The sequence below is a fragment of the Apostichopus japonicus genome, chromosome 3 (genome assembly GCF_037975245.1).
Source record: "Apostichopus japonicus isolate 1M-3 chromosome 3, ASM3797524v1, whole genome shotgun sequence".
NCBI lineage: Eukaryota > Metazoa > Echinodermata > Holothuroidea > Aspidochirotida > Stichopodidae > Apostichopus > Apostichopus japonicus.
Genome location: NC_092563.1, coordinates 1,074,264 through 1,094,779, shown reverse-complemented (window position 1 = coordinate 1,094,779; position 20,516 = coordinate 1,074,264). Strand labels below are relative to the sequence as shown.

Sequence of the window (20,516 nt, the reverse complement as noted above, 5' to 3'; positions counted from 1 at the left end):
ATGACCCTGAGGATTAAAGTGGTCATGACGATAAATGTCGCAGACAGATCTTGCTAGCGATTTGAACCATTGAACTTGTATTGTAGGTTGCACAAATCATATATCACAGTATTGAACTTGGAATGTGGGTCCAGAAGGATTGGAGAAGGGTGAGGGGGAGTTGCAGTTGATGGAGAGAGGTTAAGGAAAGGGGTTAATACCAACAGTAGTGGACTACAGAAAGTGGACAGATGGGATTGGGGGGGGTGGGGAGGGGTGAGGAAAAGAAGGTGCAGTGCATAGCAGTTTCTCAAGTACTTGAGTTTCACATCACAGATGAGACAGAAAGGTAGTCGTTAATGTTGAAATGCTCTCAAATTTAGTAATTTTTAGGAAATTTTGAAGGATTTTTGCAAAGACATGTTTTCACTGAGTTGTTTCTCTAAAAAATACCTTCAATACTGCTATTGATCATTGTTATCAAATCTTAGAGTAAGTTTTGGATATTTCAGTAGCAAAAAGAACTCACTACTTGTGATACCATGAGAATGTAATACAGCATTTAATTAAAATGATAACAATGACTATTTTGCCTTATGTTTGGTGTACTTTGTTTATCAATTAAATTCCCCTGTCCCATTTATTATTAATACTGTGTCAATGCCACAGTACAGTAATAATTAATACATTTTGTTTTAACAATTAGTACAGTTAGTAATTAGTATTCCAGTCAGATAACAGTTCACATAATGGACCTGTCTATTAGAAATCAAAGGGATATACTTTTGGCATGCCATCATTTTGGTGCAAGATGATATAATTTAATGGTGCAACACCAAACATAGTACAACATATGGTGCAATGCAAAGACAGAATAACACACAAAGACTTTACATGGTGTGTTAACTATCCTGAGGGGTCACCATTGGTGGCCCCAGTTTTGGGCAAACTTAAAACTTATGTTAAGGAAAAGTTGGAAGGAGGAGGTATTAATTAGATCAATATTAGTCATACTATCACGTATGGAAATTTAATGAGAAGAATCGGTGACCAGATGGAGATAATCATCTGAAGATTAAACATCCAATATGAAAGACATCTCACTAAATATGTCTAGCTTTTAGAGCATGTAAAAACTGAAGGAATGAATATAATAACATCAAATATTAAATGAAAAGTTTCAATTCCTTTTGCCTGTAATAAACATGTTGCATATGAAAGTTTTTCTTGTTGATGAACTTTTTCAGAAATTATTCACCAATTATCATTATGAGAAAAACTTTGGTAGCACATTTGATACTGAGCTTATGGCAATGTTACTTTTGACATACTTGCTGGTAATTAGCAACCAAGTGTAAAGAGCTACATTATAGGAATGACATGCGATTTAACAGGCTTCTCATGTTCTGTTCCATTCAAAATTCTAGTAAAATATAAATAATAAAAAAAACAAACAATTTCTATAAACAACCAGATATATCTTTCCTGGCCATCAGCTGCATCTTGTTTTATTAATCTCTCTGTAATTGGAGGTGCTTTACGTGCTTTGTAAATTCTTTTACAAGACTCCCTGAGCTGGCAGCCACACATCTCCTGTTCATGATGTCCAAGGGACCACCTGGTGATTATAAAGAGGCCAAAGGCTATTGAGGATCATGTGTCTTTTAGATGGTGGTGTTGGAGGGGTTAGGGGGAAATTGGTTGTGAAGACTTGAGGCAAGCATAGAGTTACCATACGTCCCGAATTATCGGGATTGTCCTGTTTTTTGTGATGAAAATATATACTTCCCTACTGGTAAAACTTAATTTTCGCTGTTTTAACGATAAGCTAATGAAAGTGCACATGTAGTGTACATCACTTTATGTGACGGTTCGGGAGAAAATGTAATCTTTTTTTTTGAACTGGCAGACCCAAATAACGGCTGCATATCACGCCTCACAAGGTTGGAGGGAAATTGCCCAGAACAGCTGTGTAACGTATGCTGCAATGTTGCAACATGAGCTGACACTGTTGTGCTGACACTGTTGATGTAGTTGCTTGGCAATATTAGTACTTTAGTATCGTTAGGTATTACGTCGTTTAGACCGTACGGAGGGTGAAGGGAAGCAAGTGGCATTCACTGAACAATGCCTATATATATATATATATATATATATATATAGATAACAATGCAGTCACATACCTGTAGTGTCCATTACTACCCCTCCTGCCTCTGTGACTATGATGGATGCAGCAGCCATGTCCCAGCAATGGATTCCGTACTCATAGTAAAGCTCTGCGCTCCCTCTAGCAATGTGACACATATTGAGGGCAGCAGACCCTAACGACCTGAACCTGTAAAGGTGGTAAATTATCATTAGAACCTCTGACAGAGGAGATGTTACATGAGGACCCTTCTACAAATTTATAAAGGAATTATCATATTGTTGTCCCTCTCACACTGTCATTTTTAGTCAAATACCTGAACTTTATTCAAGGTTAATGAGGGAAGTAATGTGCTTGAGAAAGACATACCCTTCACTACTGCTCTAGTTATTGCTAAAATCTTTATGATATTTCATATGAAATGAAAAAAATTAGTCACTTTGTGTTTTAACACAATTACACAGAGGATCTGACAAAATTGCACTCCTTTCTCCTGCAATGAACCTTGTTTTCACAAAACTGGGGAGGAGGGGCATGTTCCCCTTGTACCCCCCCCCCCACCCCTCCGGCTCCACTCTATCTGCCAACTAGACATTTAAGTATCCTTGTGAGTATTCAACAATGCTCTGGCAATGTAGGTGACCAGTTTTGGCCTTCTAACATATCTAGCAGTACTACAAATGAATCCTTACCCTCTTATACCTGCTTCTAACAGGGACTTGTAATTCGCAACTTTCACGTCCAACATTTCCTGGCTATTGAAACCCACCTCTGTTATGAAAAGCGACAATTTCAAATCTGAAGAGAAAATAGAAAGAAAGAATGGTGATAGGAAGTTTGAATATTGTCTAGTACTCACCCAGACATAAACTTGCAGTAGGTAGCTTGGAAGTAAACATAGTAGGTTTAACATGTAGTAACATGCAATGCAATATATATGTGTATCAATCCATCACTTTCACTGGTTTCAGTATTAGATTTATTACCCTCAATTGAGATACAATCAATGCAAAATGGAAGATTCAAGTAGGTGGGGGAGGGGGAGGCACAATTATACCCATTAATAGGAAGCAAAACTGATATAGCAACAAACTCACAGACACATTTAAACAAAGAATAGGAGTGTATGTGTAGAAAAGTATAACTTGATAGAATTCATAATTTTCTTCCGGGCATTATCACATAGCAGAGAAAATTCTCTTCTTTAGATGCCTAAAATATTCGATTTCTGAAGGTGGATAGGGTGTCACCTTAATTAGTATAGGGTTTCGAAAACCTCAATTAAAAAGTGATGTAAACTTAAACTTCAGTTTGTCACATAGGTTAGAATTTCAAGATGGATGTAGGTTTGGTATTAATACTTGGTCTGGTGCAATGAATATGGAGGACAGTACACCAGAGTATAACTGATCTCACTAATGCATAATGGTTGTGTGGAAACGGGCAATTGGGGAACAACTTTTTAATTCACAATTAGGTATGGTTGCTTTATACTAGCTGCTGCCCACATAATGTGTTGCAATGTTGGCAAACAGCATTAGCTTAGCACTTAGGGGATGCATACTCTGCATAACGGGGCTACCACTGGTGTAGACATATCATATAATAGAGAAATGGATATGGATGGTAAATGTAATATAGCTAGTAGTGTAAGAAATTATCATCTGCTGGAGACTCAACACTAAAGACAGTGGGATGAGGTCAGGGGGTCGAGAGGGGGTTAACCCTGGGCCCTGTAGCGTTAGGGGCCTGGGCCTAAAAAAGAAACGGTGCAGAGAGCACATTGTCAGGACCAATATCATCAAGAAGATGTGGGAACCAAATCTCATTGCACTTAGTGAAGTTTTGTTATGAAAATACTTGTCCTGTACATAACAACAAAATATGCCAATGAGATAATAAAATCCTTCATCGTTTCGATCTTCTCTGTGTTTCTCTTTAATTATCGGCAGACCTCTTGTATGGTTGATATTATAGTCGAAGAGGTAGATTCATTAAACTATCCTCTCTAAAAACGGGGTGAATGGTAAAGAAATAACCTTTGGCCCTAGGACCCTGGGTTACCCACTACCCAAATGAATTACTAATCTACAATTTACCACTTCTCCATGGATTTATCAAGATATAGCCACAATTAAAGGAAAAGTTTGATGATCCTAATTAGTGCTACAGAATACAGTATGTTATTAAACGTTATGTTTCCTTTATGAGATATCGATAAAAGATTAAAATATTACTGCATACTCACCATTCTGACTGGAGACTTTAATTGGTTTATTATTGCAGAAGGCACCCTTGCCTTTGATTGCTTGGAACATTTCATCATAGATTGGGTTGTAGACCACCCCTCCAACTATTTCTTTCTTTATCGACAAACCGATACAGATACCTACAAATGGAAAACTGTTTACAGAAAAAGTAAATGGAAATACTGAAAATTTATTCTAGGATCTGCAAAAAAACAGGTCTTTGCAGGTGAAAGTGACTAATATTTTTAGAATTTTTGCTCTGATTACACCAAAATAAGAAAAGCAAAGTAAATACACACAAACAATATTAACCTTGTATTGATCAATGCTTAAACATATTAGGAAGGTCAATTTGCAACTTACTATAGATTAAAATTGGGTTGCTTCCAAAAGTCCAAATCATATCAAATTATGCCCTTAATTTTGAAATCAGGCATTTTGATAAAACAAACATAAACAGTATATAAGTCATTCAATCATCATTCAATACTGTGAAGTGGGAGCAAAGTGAAATGAAAGGACTGATTGAAGTGCCCAGGTGTGTTGAAGATTCTAATACTATCTCATCAGTTCTGGCTACAAAACAGAAGCTATTACCATTCATAAATCACTCACTTTGTTTAATCCTACATTCAATTTTGATAGAAATATTTGGTACACAATCCCTATGTAAATGATCAGTCATCACCAAGGTAACAGATACATAATAAACAAAACGTGCATGACAAAGAGGGGGGTGGGGGGATGGGCATCACTTGGGAGATATTTTTTAAAATTCATTTGCACAAACTTGCATTTAGACCTAATTAAATTTTTAGTCTAGTATCTAAATATGCCTCAGAATGCAATCTTTGACCTCTAAACTTTGAAGTTTTGCTTTTCTTTTGGAGGAAGGTCTCCGACACCTCCACCCACCCCCTGGTGATACTCATTTGACAACCCCACATTCACACCGCTCTTTCATTAAAATTTCAATCCGCCTACAACTTGTCCATAGAGGTTCTTGCCCCTAGTGTCATACCTAACTCCAACAGTGGGAACTTGGAATCCAACCCCCACCATTAAAATCATGTGCACACCAATGAGAGGGATGATTTCTTCCTACCTGTGTACAAAATTCATAGTACCATCTACTGGATCTATGATCCATGTGGGATCGTCTGTCCATAAGCATGGTTCACCACTGACAGTCGACTCTTCTCCTATGAATCTGCAGATGAAAGAGTAAAATCAGTCCAAAAAACTTTGTAAAACATAATACCAAGGTCAGTAGCCTCAACAGTTTTAAAATAATTTTGGGGGATGAAATGATATACTTGCCATTGAAACAGCAAATACTGAAATACAAACAAGATCTGTACATTCACAACCACAGAAGTTGATTCACGTCGATGTATCTGGTACATTATTAATGTTGATTCTTGTTATGGGACTCCACTCACTCCAGGCCATTGATAGAAAACAGTTATCTAAAAAAAAAAAAATTTGGAAATTTATAATTTCCTTTAAATACCATAGTAACAGATCTTCATACTTCAAATAAAAAGTTTCTTACTTGTGCGTAGGATATTTTTTTCTTAAACGGCTGATCAGAAGCTCCTCAACTTTTGTATCGGTTTCTGTCACCAGATCCACAGCACAGCTTTTGCTTTCCACTGCTTTGTCCTTCTTATATGCATCTCTCACTAGCTGTAATGAAGAATGATTACTGAAAAGTTATTGAAGTCACACTTAACACTTCATAAGATCATGTGGGATGAGACCTGGCAGGTAGTCAATTCCTGTTGTGAGAGGGCTATGAATGTGAATATGTGAATGGTCTATTTCTAGAACTTGCTGTGTATTTTATTCCACAACTGAGGTGTAGTTCTTAACTCATTTAAACCATATGCGAATTGTAGTAAGTTTGGACAACCAAAATAATATAAGCCAAATTACTGTATACATAGTATAAGCCATACCAAGTATCATTGCTGTTTTTCTATGCAATGCCTAATGTAAGTCATTCCATTCCTGAGTGAATGTACAGCAGATTTCATGTACTATATTTACTATTTAGCACTCAGCTAACTCTGTCACAGTCTCACTGAAATTTCAAAAGGATACAAGCTTTTCTACTATAGGGCATAAATATTTACTCGGTTAGGCCTACTGTAGGTCTTATTTAGGCTAGGTTTGCTTTAGGGCAAAGGCTTGGTTCAGCGGTTAGAGTGTCCGCCTCACAATCCTTAGGTTCCAGGATCAAAATTCTGTCAGGAGCCAGATTCTCTTGACCTTTTCAAAATTGCTGCAGTGCAGTGGTGATGTGTGGAGTCTTCCATGGATTTGGTATTTCTGGTTTGTTAACTTGGGAAAAGGGGTTTGTTTCTGTTCTTCACTTGGTTTCGGAACAACTTTGTTCGTCATGGCTGCACTGCAGTGAAGTCGAATGGGGTGCCTTTGCCTACCTCAGTATTTGAGAAAGTGGTCAGATGCTGTTGCAATGGCCGGAATGGGAGCGAATTCACACCCCTGCCTCGTTATAGCCTTTGAAGACTTATCGAAAAGAGAAGGCTTAAAGTAAGCTGGTGTTCGTCCACGATCTAACACGGATAGGGTCTCAAATAAGCTACTGTAAGGCTTCCTAATCCTTGGGTCTCTAAACTAATCTAAGCTATATGCTATGATGAAGAACGTTCTTCAAGTGTAACTGTGTACTGTAGCCTGTAGGCCTAAATTTCGCAGAACTGCTGACTTACACTAGGCCTATATACATTTCGTTCACCATTCTCGGATTGACATTGCACTCTATCGTATATGTAACCGCTTGATGCAACATCCCCTGGATCTTCCAATATGTGGAAACCTAATGAAAACAATTGCTTTTTTAAAGAAAACAACTTACAACTCCAGCTTCGCGAGCTAGCTCTTCTGCAGTCTTAATGAATTCTTCGATGTTGTAATCACTGCCCATATTGATATCCTTGTTAAATGAAGCGTGTGCGTTTATATGGCAAGCCATTTCGGTGTTTATTGCCAAATGATGCCTTAGTCACAGACAGATCGTTACAAAACACTCCTGTCATTATACAGATTGTATTTTATACCACTTTTTGTTTCAATGCCCATTTAAGTATAAGATAATCATCAATCACAGTAGTTGGATTATTAAGTCTAATACACAGACCATGACTCGGTCACTTCCTAGATGCAATGTAAAACTAAATATAAAGGGAAACATTACGGATTCAAATAAGCCAACAAATATAGCTCTGAATTTACATGAAGTAAACGGGATATTTTTTTTTTGAGTTTTTATCATTTTAAAAGCAGTGCATTAAAACTTACATTTTGGCCTGCACTGTAGAGCCGACGTCATAATCCTTAAACTGCGTTTACAAGAGAATTAGCGTATCCTGAAGCGTTATCATGAACACCTGGAACACCTCTATAGAATCATGATTGACATTGAATTCTCTTTATCATCTTTCTTGGACTATGGCATAACAAAACAAAAAGTATGCCTAAAGTCACCCTCAGATATCTTTAAATATTGAAAGATATCTTCAATTTACTACAGATATATTTAATTTAATTTGACTTCAGTTATCCACAATTAATTTAAAGTCTTATCGAAATAATTAAAGATATCTCTAAATAATTACAGATATTATAAAATAATCATAGATGGTTTGAACAAAATTTATGATTTCTCTAGATAGGTCAAATACATATTTGAAGTCTGATGTATTAGAGATATATTTCAATGAATTAATGATTCTCTAAATCAGTTCAAGATATCTTTAATTGGTTAATCGGTAACTTAAGCCGCTCTCAATTCCAGTCTCCTTACATCGAGACTATAATTGTATGATCATGACGATGTTACGTGAGTCCCTTTACAAAAGGTACTTTTTAAGAAAAGTCACCCAAGTTAGAAGCAGGCATGAAAACTAAACAACTTATACCCCTCTCAGGTCTCAACGAGAATACTTTTTTTAGAAAAGTCACCCAGGAAAGAACTTGGGCACGAAAACCAAACAGCCGAACGACTGATCCACTTTCAACCCGGTCCCCTTGCATCGAGACTGTGACTGTGTGATCATCGTCGGGTGTGTATCACCGTTCCCCTCGAAAGGGAACATATACCATACACATGATCTTACCAAACGGCCGAGGGTGTAGTGTATAGCTGGATTATACGTGGCAGACTATTGAAACTCAATTCGTAGGGAAAGGGTGATTTATGTTAAAGGGGTGATGGCACACATAGTTTGTTATGTAATACTACACTCAGATAGAATGAATGAATGAAAATGGGAGCATGCCATACATACTGTAGTAAATAGACAATAAGATATATTTCACCTGTTGAGTGGCAGATAAGTTTCTATTACGTAATAAAGATTGTACCACTATCACACAAGGGTAACCAAATCTCAAAGTTATACTTTTATAGACTTATTTTAATTTTAATCTTCTTAAACATATACATAATAAGTGACACACATATATAATAAGCAATGAAATAATATGCAAATTAAACGAAATACCTGACGCAACTTTTTTTTTTAAATCAAAATTCTTGTAAAGATTTATATAATTAAGACTACCTATTAACAGAAATAAAGACTTCCAAACTCAAATAGTTTAAAGCATGCATATAAAAAGCGCATCTTACCATTTCTTCACTGGCATTATTAGTCTATAGGTGTACGTTTCATCTGTTTTCTTTTCAGTTCGTCTAGGTTTTCTGTTGTCCGCAATTCTCGAGTGCTGTCGTTGCTTGTCCGTGATGGATTTTTCCGTTTTGTTAACTTTTCTTTTGGTACAATGTATCTCATATTATACTTCCCCAATCGAAGCTTACTTTGGGAAACCTTTGGCCTACGGTCAGGATGATTTGTTTGACGATATGGGACAAGCAACAGTTCGGGAATTTGACATTACAGAAGGTATTTCCATCTTTTGCGTTTCCAATAATGTGGAGAATGGATTGTCAGTACCGCGCTAACAAAGCTCAGCACGTATGTGTTGCACCGCCTTCCTCGCCGGTGCACCGCCGTGTCTCAAATCAAACATACAACTACAAGTGAAGCCGGCGCGAATAAATCGTTACTCGGTGTAGAGCGGGATCAAACTTGCAAAACATGTGTGGTTTTCGAAATAACTACTAAAAAAGTGATATGTATGTAGCAAAATATTGGTAAAAATAAGAATGCCCCGCCCAAAGCGTGCTAAACGTTTAAACTTTGTACCTTTGGTTTACTTAAGTGCGTTGTCAATGTTTATTTTCTAGCTCCCTCGGGAAAAGGGATGCATGTCCCTACCAAAATACCCGAAATATTAATCTCCTCCCCCACCACCCACCCCGCCGTTCTTCCCATCTGCTATGCACTTCAAACCAATCTTAACGTGTATCACTTGGACCTTTATTTTGAAATTTTCAGGTGTCGTTGTACTGAATGTTGAGACTGAGAACACAGTGGATGAAGAGGAGCTATGGGTGTTAGATTTCCAGAGATATGATTTGGACGGTACTATGGCAGTTGTGGCGGACAATGCCGGTGGTCTCAAAGCGGACAATACTGGTTCATGTTCCAACATATTTAATGACGCAACATATAGCGTAAGTAACGTGTACAAGATGTATGTGTTATCATTCTGCAGAATTGTTTACATATTCATGGTAGCAGTTCATTAATTTAAAAACTTACCGGAAAGTGAAGAAAAAACACTGGGAAATATATTTTAAGTTTGTAAGCGGAACGTCTGTTTGTCGTAAAATTGGAATGATTATTGACGCCATCGTTTGTGGAAAATCCTATAATCTTAAGAACATGCATATTTATAATCTTAAGACATACATATTCATAAATCTTGATCCCAGTCTCACTCAAACATATGCACATCCCTAATGACACCGCATTGAATTTAACGGTTATAGAGAATATTATCGCTAAGGTTTGTCTAGCCCTTCCAACCCTCCCCCACCCCCCCCCCCCCACCCCTAACACCTCTCGCTCCACCTTCCGCCTGAAATGACGGTATATATTACATTTCGTAGAGCAATTGCAGGAAAGGCATGACGGTTTGAAATTTTCCTGAACGGTTTTAACTCCTAAATTGTTTTTCTAATTTGCATATAATGAATATTCAGACCTTATAATAGCTATATCACGTTTGAATGTTTCAGGACGGATTTTACATGGATAGCTTTGAACCACAACCCCCTGGAGTGAAGGATCTATACACTTCATTCATCAAGGGAAGTGGATTCGATCCGGATACGAACATGAGAGTGGATAAGTTTATCTTCAATGGTAAGTGCAGCAACCAATATTTTACTTTAAAAATTTTTACACAGTGATGATTTATAATGGCGCCCTGAAGATAGCAGCGATGGACATCTCCGGTCTAGATAAAAGATAACAAGGTATCACGTTTCATTACTGTCTGCATTTTGTAGCGACAAGAAGAGAACTTTACTTGCAAGCAACGGAAAAGAACTTTTTTTCAGAGCGCGGCACGCGGTTTGGGGCGAGTCTTCAATGCCTTTAATTTCTTTGTATTTTTTTTTTAAACTATTCTTAGGTAACATCGATGAGCTCTTCGCCTGCCAGAATACCAATAACGAGTCTGTTTGGGTCAGGAATGTTTACGAAGAATCCATTGAATTTAACACTACGCTTTATTTAACCAACGTAAGACCAAAATATCCAGACCGAGGTTACATTCTCCCATCTTACGTAGAGAGTTATGCTGTCCTCTACTGGCGACTCCTCCGTTTAGCTTTATCTAGGTAAGGAAAGATGGCCTACTATAGATCTCTCTTTTTTACATATTTTGCCAGCCAACCTAATTGACCTGATCTGCACTATTGTTTCTATACAGGCGCTTCCCCACTCCTGTCACTAACCCCACCCCACCAACACACACACACATACATACATTTTCAATTAATGAGATGTTGATCTATATTTCAACCGAGGTTAAAGACAAAGACTGTTCGAAACAAATGTCGCAACACGTTTAGAACTGTCATTGAAAAGTTGAAATTTTGAATTTAATATAATATTATGGGAACAGGAATTGATCATATTTTGTTGAACATACTCCTCAAATTACTCATCAACTGACCTAAATGATTCGTTAAAGAAAACATCACAGCAGGATATCATCATAATCTCGAGTTATAGGCTATGCTCCGTAGGCTGTAGGTACATATCCAGGGGCGTATCCAGGATTTTCCAATAGGGGGGGCGCCAGGCATGAATGATCGCCGTCCTGGGGGATGGGTCTAAGGGGAGGGGTGTACAATTTTTGCTTTCAAAGAAGGGCTGAAATGCAAAATGGTGTCATATGCATGGGCGGCGATCCGTACTTCCGAGTGGGGGGGGGGGGATATGACCTTGTTGACTATCTAAGCGTGACTATATCTAAGCGCCACCATGAGTTGGCGCGAAGCGTACAAGAAAATTTTGGGATTAACAAACCCTCTAGATGGCCGGAAACGGCACTTCCCGAGGTTTCCAAGCGGCATATACCCAACTTTAAAATAGGGATGTCATGTCCGAAATATCTCATAATCAGGATCCAAAATACTTTTTTTTTTAATTTCGGGTGTTATTTTGGGAAAATTGCCCCTGTCAATCTTGTTTCAGGCGCAACGTTAGAATGTTCGAGAGCTCTGTTATATTATTCGATGAAGAAAATGGCCTCATGCAGGCTATTATAGGCCTATACACATGCAATACACAATTACACATAGTTACATTCCTAGGTACCGATTGCTAGGGCATCCAGGTGAAACGTGTATTAAGCATTACCCTGGTTACATGAGATTCTCAGCTGTTCGAGGGAACATGTACGTGTGTAGGCCTACTATAGGGCCTATATGAATACTATGAGGGTGCATATATGTACTATATCAATACCGTGGGCGCAATAATACATTTTGTTGTTATAGGGCCAATGAAGCCTACAGTCAACTATTTTTGCTTTATAAAGACGCTTTATTTGAAAAGATCGCACTGCGTTTATGGTAGGCGAGAAATGAAGCTAAAAAAGAGCCGTACATTAACGAAGATGCATAAATGTAGGCATGAAAATATTCTTATCCCTGGCATTTGGTGGGGGGGGGATATGGTGCATTACATCCCCTCCACCCATTTTCATGGGGGGATATATCCCCCCTCCACCCAGGATCGCCGCCCATGGCCATATGTGATCCATTTTTCGACCTTAATAATAAGCAACATTTCCAGTAAATATGGACACAAAATGCACAATTTAGTATGGCTGGCATGTCATTTAGTGTTTATAGTGATAATACAAACACAATTACCATCTATGTTTCTAAAACTATTATGCCGCCGAACTTCGCCAGAACCTTTTTTTGGCAAACAAAAAATAAAGCATACGGGAGGGGGGGGGGGGGTTGAGCGATCACCGACATCTCACATAAAGGTCGTCATCAATTTTTTTTTTTTTTTTTTTTTTTTGCTAAACTTTTTTTTTTTTTTGGTGACGGCCAATAGGGGGGGCGCGCGCCTGTTGCGCCCCCCTGGATACGCCCCTGATATCGAGAAGCGTGACAACCTAACGTAATCAAGCTGCTCTTAATGAATTACCAAGGGCGTAGGAACCGGGGGCGCCAGCCCCCAGTGAAAAATATGGAGGGGCGGAAGTATCATTCCGCCCCCCGCTTCGCAAGTCAGAAAACCCCTTTTTCATTTACAAATGAGAAAAAAATCTCATTTGGAGCACCAAATTGCATCTAAGGCCAGGTGAAAATGCAAAATCAATACAAAATGGAGTGGGTGGGTTGAAGTGTGCTATATTGCACCAAATTGCATCTGAGGCCACCTGGAAATGCAAAAAATTTCCAATTTTTTCCTTAGACCCCTCCCCCAGGCCAGCCATCAGTCTTCAGCCCCCCCCCCACTCAAAAGTACCTTCCTACGCCACTGAATAACCGTACGACCCTAGTTATGACTTATTCTATTTGTTTTGTATTTTACAGGTTTTTAATTAGTTCTACCGAGAGATTGAGACCAATCTTTCAGTATGCTATCGTAAAGACTGTTTATTTGGAAGACGACCCCGACAATGATATCGACCGGTAGTGTATTTTCCCGCCTTATTTTCTTTGTTGTAAATTTGGCAAATATCACCAATTTAATTCGTTCGTATGGGTTGTCTGGTACTTTACCTTTTCAACTATTGGATTCCAATAAACCATACACGATGAGAACTTGTTTTTGTGATTTTGAAATGTATACCTTTATATTGGCCTACGTGGTATGGAATTACTTCATTCCTCTGTTACCCACATCCAAACCAGATACGTTTTAGGGTAACTAGCTGTAAGCACTACATCTGGATTGGACGAACTTCATTCATCATAGCAAGGCTCTTCTTATCCTCAAATAGGCCTAGTTGTGAATTACAAAAATTGCAAAGGGTGACGGAATAGTAAGTTTCTGTGGCTGAAGTACAATGACACTTAACATGTGATCGGCTGCCATGGCTGGAGTACAACAATTATACACTAGCCACACTGCAAGATCTTTGCTGAAGTACAGGATATTGTGGTTAGAGCATTGTATTCCTAGTGCCTTATGCATGACGCAAGCTTATAGGACCATTGACCCATTTGTCCTTAGCTCAAAAGACTGTACTACCTCACTTTCTCCAATCTCATCTCTACGCTAGTGCGTCCTGTGACGTCATATCAGATTGGATCTCTGGTTACATGATATTATAGTTAAGCAATTTAATTTCACTTTACAGCTCCAGAGCGGAAGTAGAGATGGCATTCAAGACCATCACAGATTCTGACGGTGAACTCATTTCTGTTTATAAATATGGTTCGTTAGTATATACATCAGCAAACAGCAGGAATACTATCAGCCACATCAAGCTACTACCATCAAGAGGTAAGTTATATGTATTATTGTAAACAGCGCCATCTATTGGCGTACATGTTTACAACATTTCGAAGGCGTTATTCTATTCGATCAGCCCAAGGCGTTATGCTATTCGATCAAGCGCGCAGATCCAAGGAGAGTTGGTCCCACTACACTTTCAACTGGCACTCCCTTATTTAGAGCGCAACCTTGTGTATAAACCTTACAAATCAAGGCTGAAAACTAATTTATAGCCTCACTCTGCCGTCTACAGTCTTTTTTCCTGTGGTGCCATGACCACTACATGGGAGTGTCCACCACGACTTAAGGGCCACCCCCCTTACTACCACCTCCCATCGATCTGAAAATTTGTTCACCTTTCTTCACTTTTGGTTCAGTAACAAAGGTTATTTTATTTCCTCTTTTCTTTACAAATATAAAGGTTGTAATACAGCCCTTGGCATGGAAAATGGTAATATTTTGGATTCTCAACTTAGTGCCTCTTCTTCCTTCGCTTCCTCGCCTGGTACGGCATTATATGCTCCTCAAAATGGTCGCTTAAATACTGAACAGGAGAGTGATAGTGGTGGAGCATGGATTCCAGACTCTGGTGATCTTAATCCATACATACAGGTATAAGCCAATGGGTTTCAGTAACTGCCCTTTATTATTTACTTAACTCTTTTATACCTGTCACCATACAATGCACGCATAATCCGAACTAAAGTAGATACGAAATCAGCCACATGGTATTATAGTCATAAACCTTGCTAAACCTTGCAAAACAGCTAAGATAAACAATCGGAGATAGCACGTATTTAATTTCCCAAACGGGACAAAAAAATTCTAAGCTGTAGCGGGAGTTTTTCACAAGATCTGTCATATAAGCCAACCGTTAAGCAGTGTATTAAGTGAGTCCTCTCCCTTGAGGACTTTTATTCTTATTGACAAGGCCTGTAAATGTTTGTCTGTTGGAAAAACTACAGACCTTTATTTTTTTCTCGTTCCACAGATCGATCTTCTTGCACCCATCCCCATATCAGGCGTGATCACGCAAGGGAGAAATCTAGGCTTTCAGCAGTGGGTGAAGACTTTCCAAGTTGCCTACAGCAATCCAGGTGAACCTTGGAAACTAGTCACAAACCATGATGGTGATAACGAAGTTTGTACAATTTTTTATATACTTTTCTCTTCAAATCGAACCCTTTTTATGTTGTATTGTCCTCATATATGAAAATAAGAAATCAGATAGGTATTTTTTCCCTTCTATCCATAGTTTTCATCAGTCACTGTGCAATGTTAGAATGTCAAAACAAAAAATCTTAAATTGTGCAACATTTCCAAGGACTCTTTTTTTTATCAATGTTAGGAATATTCTTGGATGCTCTGGCCATACTTTAGCAAAACTTCGATTCACATATAGAGGCTATACAGGGGATACAGATTTCCCCACTTTATTTATGATTTGAAGTTAACTTGACACTAAGTGAAAGCTATATGACACACGTTCTCGTACGAGATGTTACTGTTGGAAAAGCTGCAATAAATACCATAATTCATTTTCTTACTTTCAGACGTTCAGTGGTAACTTCGATTCATCGACTCAGGTAGTCAACTATTTCTCTAACCCAGTGAAGGCTCAGGTTTTACGTATTTTCCCTTTGACATTTAACAACCAACCATCGTTGCGTCTGGAACTGTTAGGTTGCCCAGGTAAAAAATGAGTGTTTGACATTTTAACTGCTATTGTTAAGGGACGAAATCTAGCCTACTTATGAAAACAAAACCCCTTGCGGAAGACAATGGAATTCTACACCTGTGAATCCAGCACCGACAAATGTTTCTCCGGACCTGAGCTTTTCATTGCATGCTGAAACTTTCCCTTCCCTTTAACCGCACCTCCCCTCTTAAAGAAAACCGGCGAGTTTGTGACCAAAATCAATATAATTGTGACCCGCCTGTTATGCTAATTGGGAGTTTGTCTTTTCTCGCATTAGCTACCATATTTTTTGTGCCACTGTACAGACACCGTTAATCCCATGGCTATCGTATATGGCATTTCATATATATGGGTCGTATTTTTATCCTTATTCAGATGAGACCATAGAAGCGTTGGTTGATCTAGACGTAAACCATACACCCCAATGCGACTTTACCGAGTACCGTGGACAGTGTACTCAACAGTGGTACTTCACTCTGGTACTAAATGTTGATGAAGCCAGTGTAACAAACGACAGACCAATCGATGCAACTGGTAAAGAATTTGAAAGGAATTAAATTTTACATACTTTCTGAGAAAGTATTACTGAAATATCACCGGCAATTCCATTAGTGACGGCATCCAGCCTTTAAAAAAAATCTGGTTTTGTTTCATAGCCTACCTATGTACTGTCCTCGGATTAGCAGTGTCCATAGGAATGCTCATTTGCTCACAAATAAAGGCAACCTAATACAATTGAATAGTTTCATAACTTGAAATGCAAATGCAGTGATGAATAGTGAGATTTCCAGTTTTCAGACCTCACGTTTTTTGGCATTTCGTTTTGATCTTGAACAAAATATTTGTTTTCTCGATGAGGTGTTTTGACCAACTAAAACACTCGGAGATCCTCAAAATGCCATCCCGTCACAGGCGCGTAACCAGGGGAGGGGACGAAGGGGTGACCGCCCCCCCCCCTTGAGCATATTTTTTTTGTATGATATAAAAAATGCCTGGGAAGTGCAATTTCCAGCGATCGGCCAAAATTTTCTTGTACACTTCGCGCCAACTAATGGTGGCGCTACGCTAAGATAGTTTGCCAACAAACTTTGCCCATCCCTTGTCAAATTCCTGGCTACGCCCCTGTCCCTCCCTTTCATCGTGCAAAGTAAGTACTGTCAAGATATGGAGGGGGGGGGGGTTGAAGAATAGGGGAGTCAACAATGTCCCCTGACTTCATGAAAAAAAACAAAGCAGTATACTCTTCTGTCTCATCTTGCCTTGCAGGTAACTTTCAATTTAAATATGAAACCTACAAGTGTTCAAACTTAACAATGTCATCAAGCAGTGTGGATACATGTGAACTACTAGAGGTACCAGACGCTATCATATCGCACGAGATTACTCTTCAGAGCACAGTGCAACTCATCGATGCAGAACGAGATAGTCCAAGGTAAAATTTTAAAAAAAAAGAGTAAAAGCTTGCGTTTTTTAGAATACTGAAATGAAAAATCGTTCTCCATATCGCCCTTTCGCACAAACACCAATATAGCGGCTTTACATATCTGTAGTCAACGCTCTAAACTATACCTACCAATTACATTTCATGGTAATCGTACATAACATCTGCTTTTCATGGTAAAAGAAAGGCCGTGGCTATTCTTACAACTAGTCGTAAGAATTATTTAAAAACTATTCTTACGACAAAGGCGAATTCAAGCGCAGTAAAGTAAATAAAGCAACTGCGCATGTAGTAGGGGTAACCCTAACTTTAACCCTAAACCCCAATCCTGACCCTAACCCTAACCGGAAATTATTGTTACTCCTGGTCGTAAAAATAGTACTCCTGTCATAAAAATAGCAACTGCGCATGCGTAATCGGAAATTATTCTTACGAATAGTCGTAAGAATAGCCACTTTGTAAAAGAAACACTGTCGACATTCGTATAATATTAGGGTTGTCTCACAGCGGAGTTAGAAGCAATGTATGCCGCCACAGCGTCGTATAGTATTAGGGTTGTCTCACAGCTGAGTTAGAAGCAATGTATGCCGCTAGAGCATCCACATTCGTATAGTATTTTGGGCCCATCAGTCGCACTGCCAACTTGCATTTAGTACTTTGGTTATTTCCTCTTCTATAGACGGAACATGCGGTATTTATAGTACTGGTATAGATGCAATGACAGTGTAGCTCAAAAGCTTAGCTTGTACGATGGGGATATAGGGGCTTCAGCGAAGGGGTTTAGTTTCCTTATAAACATTCAAGATTAATTTGGTTTCCAGGTTGGTTGTGAAGCAGGTGTATGGCCGAAATAATGCAATCAACCTGGTCGGAGGATACAAACCTGGTGTATCTCATCTAGAGGAAGTTACCATTGAAATAGCTTTCTTCCCGGAATTTCTGCGGAGCAGCTTACAGTTGGAGCTGACCCTCTTCATGGTCTGCGTAGGGGAAGACTACAATGAGGACCCGGATGTGAGTAGTTCTTCACAAATAAGCAAATTGAAGTCAATAATTACATGTAGAGGCTTAGGCCCATGAACGGTTACGGTGGTCAAATTAACAAAAGCCATATTGGTAGAAGTTTTCACTATGTAAATTCTAAAGGGCCCCCACTGATGGCTGAAACATTTCTAACTATCCTGGCACCTTCAATTTCGTTACATGTATGTTTATCTTACATATATAAGCCTCCTTATATTGTGTGCAGGACATATTCAGCATTTAATATACACATGGTAACATCATTCTATACAGGGTTGCCTCTCGGCTCCGGTGGATGATCGTTACGCTGCTTACATAGCTGATGACTTCTACTACCAGATGACACCAAGGAACGGAGAGGTCGAGGGTTCCATTCTAAGAAATTATGACATCACAAGTTCACCACAGGTATGACTAGGCCGAAGAGAGGGGTAAGGTGGGGCTACAGCCCCGGGGTCAGTTAGGGACATGGATGTACCTCAACAATGATCTAGCCTGGATGGATCATTGCTGGACAATACTTGCGATATTTTCCTGATAGGCATATTATCCCCCCCCAAAAAAATACCCCCCTCCACCCTCGAAAAAGCTAAGCATTTTCGACTTTTTCCATTGTTATTTGGAGGGGATTTTTAACCCAATGGCAGAAAATCGTTCCTCACAGGTATATGGGTGCTTTACACACCGCATGCACTAATGATTGGTTCCACTCGCAACTCATATGAACATGATTTTTGAGCAAACAATGCTCTGCCATTTGTTACTGTAAGTCATGCAGTCGATCATTTACTTCGTAGGAAGCCTTACACTCGCCCCACCTGTTTGCTTCCTTAGAATAACTTATTGAAATTATATTTATGATTTTTTTCCTACTCATAAGGTACTGTCGGAGCAAAGCTACGTACACGATGATGAAATATACAGAATTAGATTCATCAACAAGGCGCTGTCTGGACAAACCCGAGAGTACACGATATCAACCGTCTTTAAGGTGAGCACCGCCCCTCAAATACTGCAGTTTCTTGGCAATAAGAATAGTGCGGGGGTCGTTGGCCTTGGGACGTAATGGTGCAATGTGTGGTGGATAGGCTGTGTGCGGGGAGAGGTTGGAACAAGGGAGATCCATTGAAAGTGAAAAAGCAATTGCTCTTAACTCAATACGCTATAAATAATTATTTTCCGCTATAACAGCTGGTGGAGAGGGAATCTGAACGCAAGAGAAGGGATATCGTTCGAAGAGATTTACAATCTGAATCAACACAACCTCAGATGGCTACAGCACTAATACTGGATAAAGGATGCCCCAAGACAGCACTGCATGACCCCAAAGAGCTGGATTGTATTTGTCTGAAAGGCTACATTTACTCTGCAGATATGTTGGATTGCATTGTACCACAAGTTGAGGTAAGATTATTCTGTCCCGACTGCATGAATGGGCGTTTCCATGGGTTTTGTTTAGTAGAAAAATAATCTGTACTGTTTCATTGAAATTTGGGCTATTTTCACTTTAAAATTTCGAGAAAAGACTAGAAAATTTAAACTTATTATGAGGTTATAAAGTAACATGAAAATGATTGATAATTTAATTACCTACTGTAGCCGTCCTTTTGCATTAACAAAAGGATCCAACCATGGACTACATTCCTAGTTGAACGAGAGTGGTCATAAATGTACTCCTGTCCATGCGTCTCCTCCTACCCCCTCCCCTGTCCCCCATTTCCTATGCCTATTGCTTCATAGTCAAATAGCATTTAAACTTCTATAAAACACTATACATAACTATCCTTTTATCGTTATTTAGTTTGAATACGAACTTAAAGAGCCAACTGAAAGACCAGTTCTTAACGAGAAGGAAGATTCCGAGATGAAACCGACAGACGGAATCTTACACAAGAATCCCTCGGCAGCAGCTAGGCAATATTTAAATTCAATGTTAGCTCTCATTGTGCTACTTTCTTCTATTCGATATTTCTTGTGATAAGCTGAATTGTTTCTGTCAATTTAAAACAAAATGAGAATCTGTGTACAAAAAGTAGGTGCACAATAAATACATAATACAAGCAGAACT

The 20,516-nt window shown here is 38.9% G+C and overlaps 2 protein-coding genes across 2 annotated transcripts; one reads left to right on the top strand and one right to left on the bottom strand.

Annotated features, from left to right (window-relative positions):
• Positions 1-240: 240 nt before the first annotated feature.
• LOC139959085 (inositol monophosphatase 1-like) lies at positions 241-7,532 on the bottom strand. The gene is made up of 7 exons (XM_071956663.1): positions 7,259-7,532; positions 5,930-6,063; positions 5,480-5,584; positions 4,374-4,528; positions 2,818-2,923; positions 2,163-2,314; positions 241-1,597 (listed from the first exon to the last, which is right to left on the bottom strand). The coding sequence occupies exons 1-7, from the start codon at positions 7,373-7,375 to the stop codon at positions 1,491-1,493; spliced, it is 876 nt and encodes a 291-aa protein (XP_071812764.1). The 5' UTR covers positions 7,376-7,532; the 3' UTR covers positions 241-1,490.
• Positions 7,533-9,032: 1,500 nt separating this feature from the next.
• Positions 9,033-20,441, top strand: LOC139959029 (uncharacterized). The gene is made up of 16 exons (XM_071956557.1): positions 9,033-9,308; positions 9,804-9,982; positions 10,550-10,676; positions 10,948-11,155; positions 13,379-13,477; positions 14,149-14,294; positions 14,707-14,897; positions 15,277-15,426; positions 15,839-15,977; positions 16,360-16,518; positions 17,251-17,416; positions 18,247-18,439; positions 18,722-18,856; positions 19,329-19,439; positions 19,640-19,852; positions 20,250-20,441. Exons 1-16 carry the CDS (start codon positions 9,149-9,151, stop codon positions 20,424-20,426), a joined length of 2,553 nt encoding a protein of 850 aa, XP_071812658.1. The 5' UTR covers positions 9,033-9,148; the 3' UTR covers positions 20,427-20,441.
• The last annotated feature ends 75 nt before the right edge of the window (positions 20,442-20,516 follow it).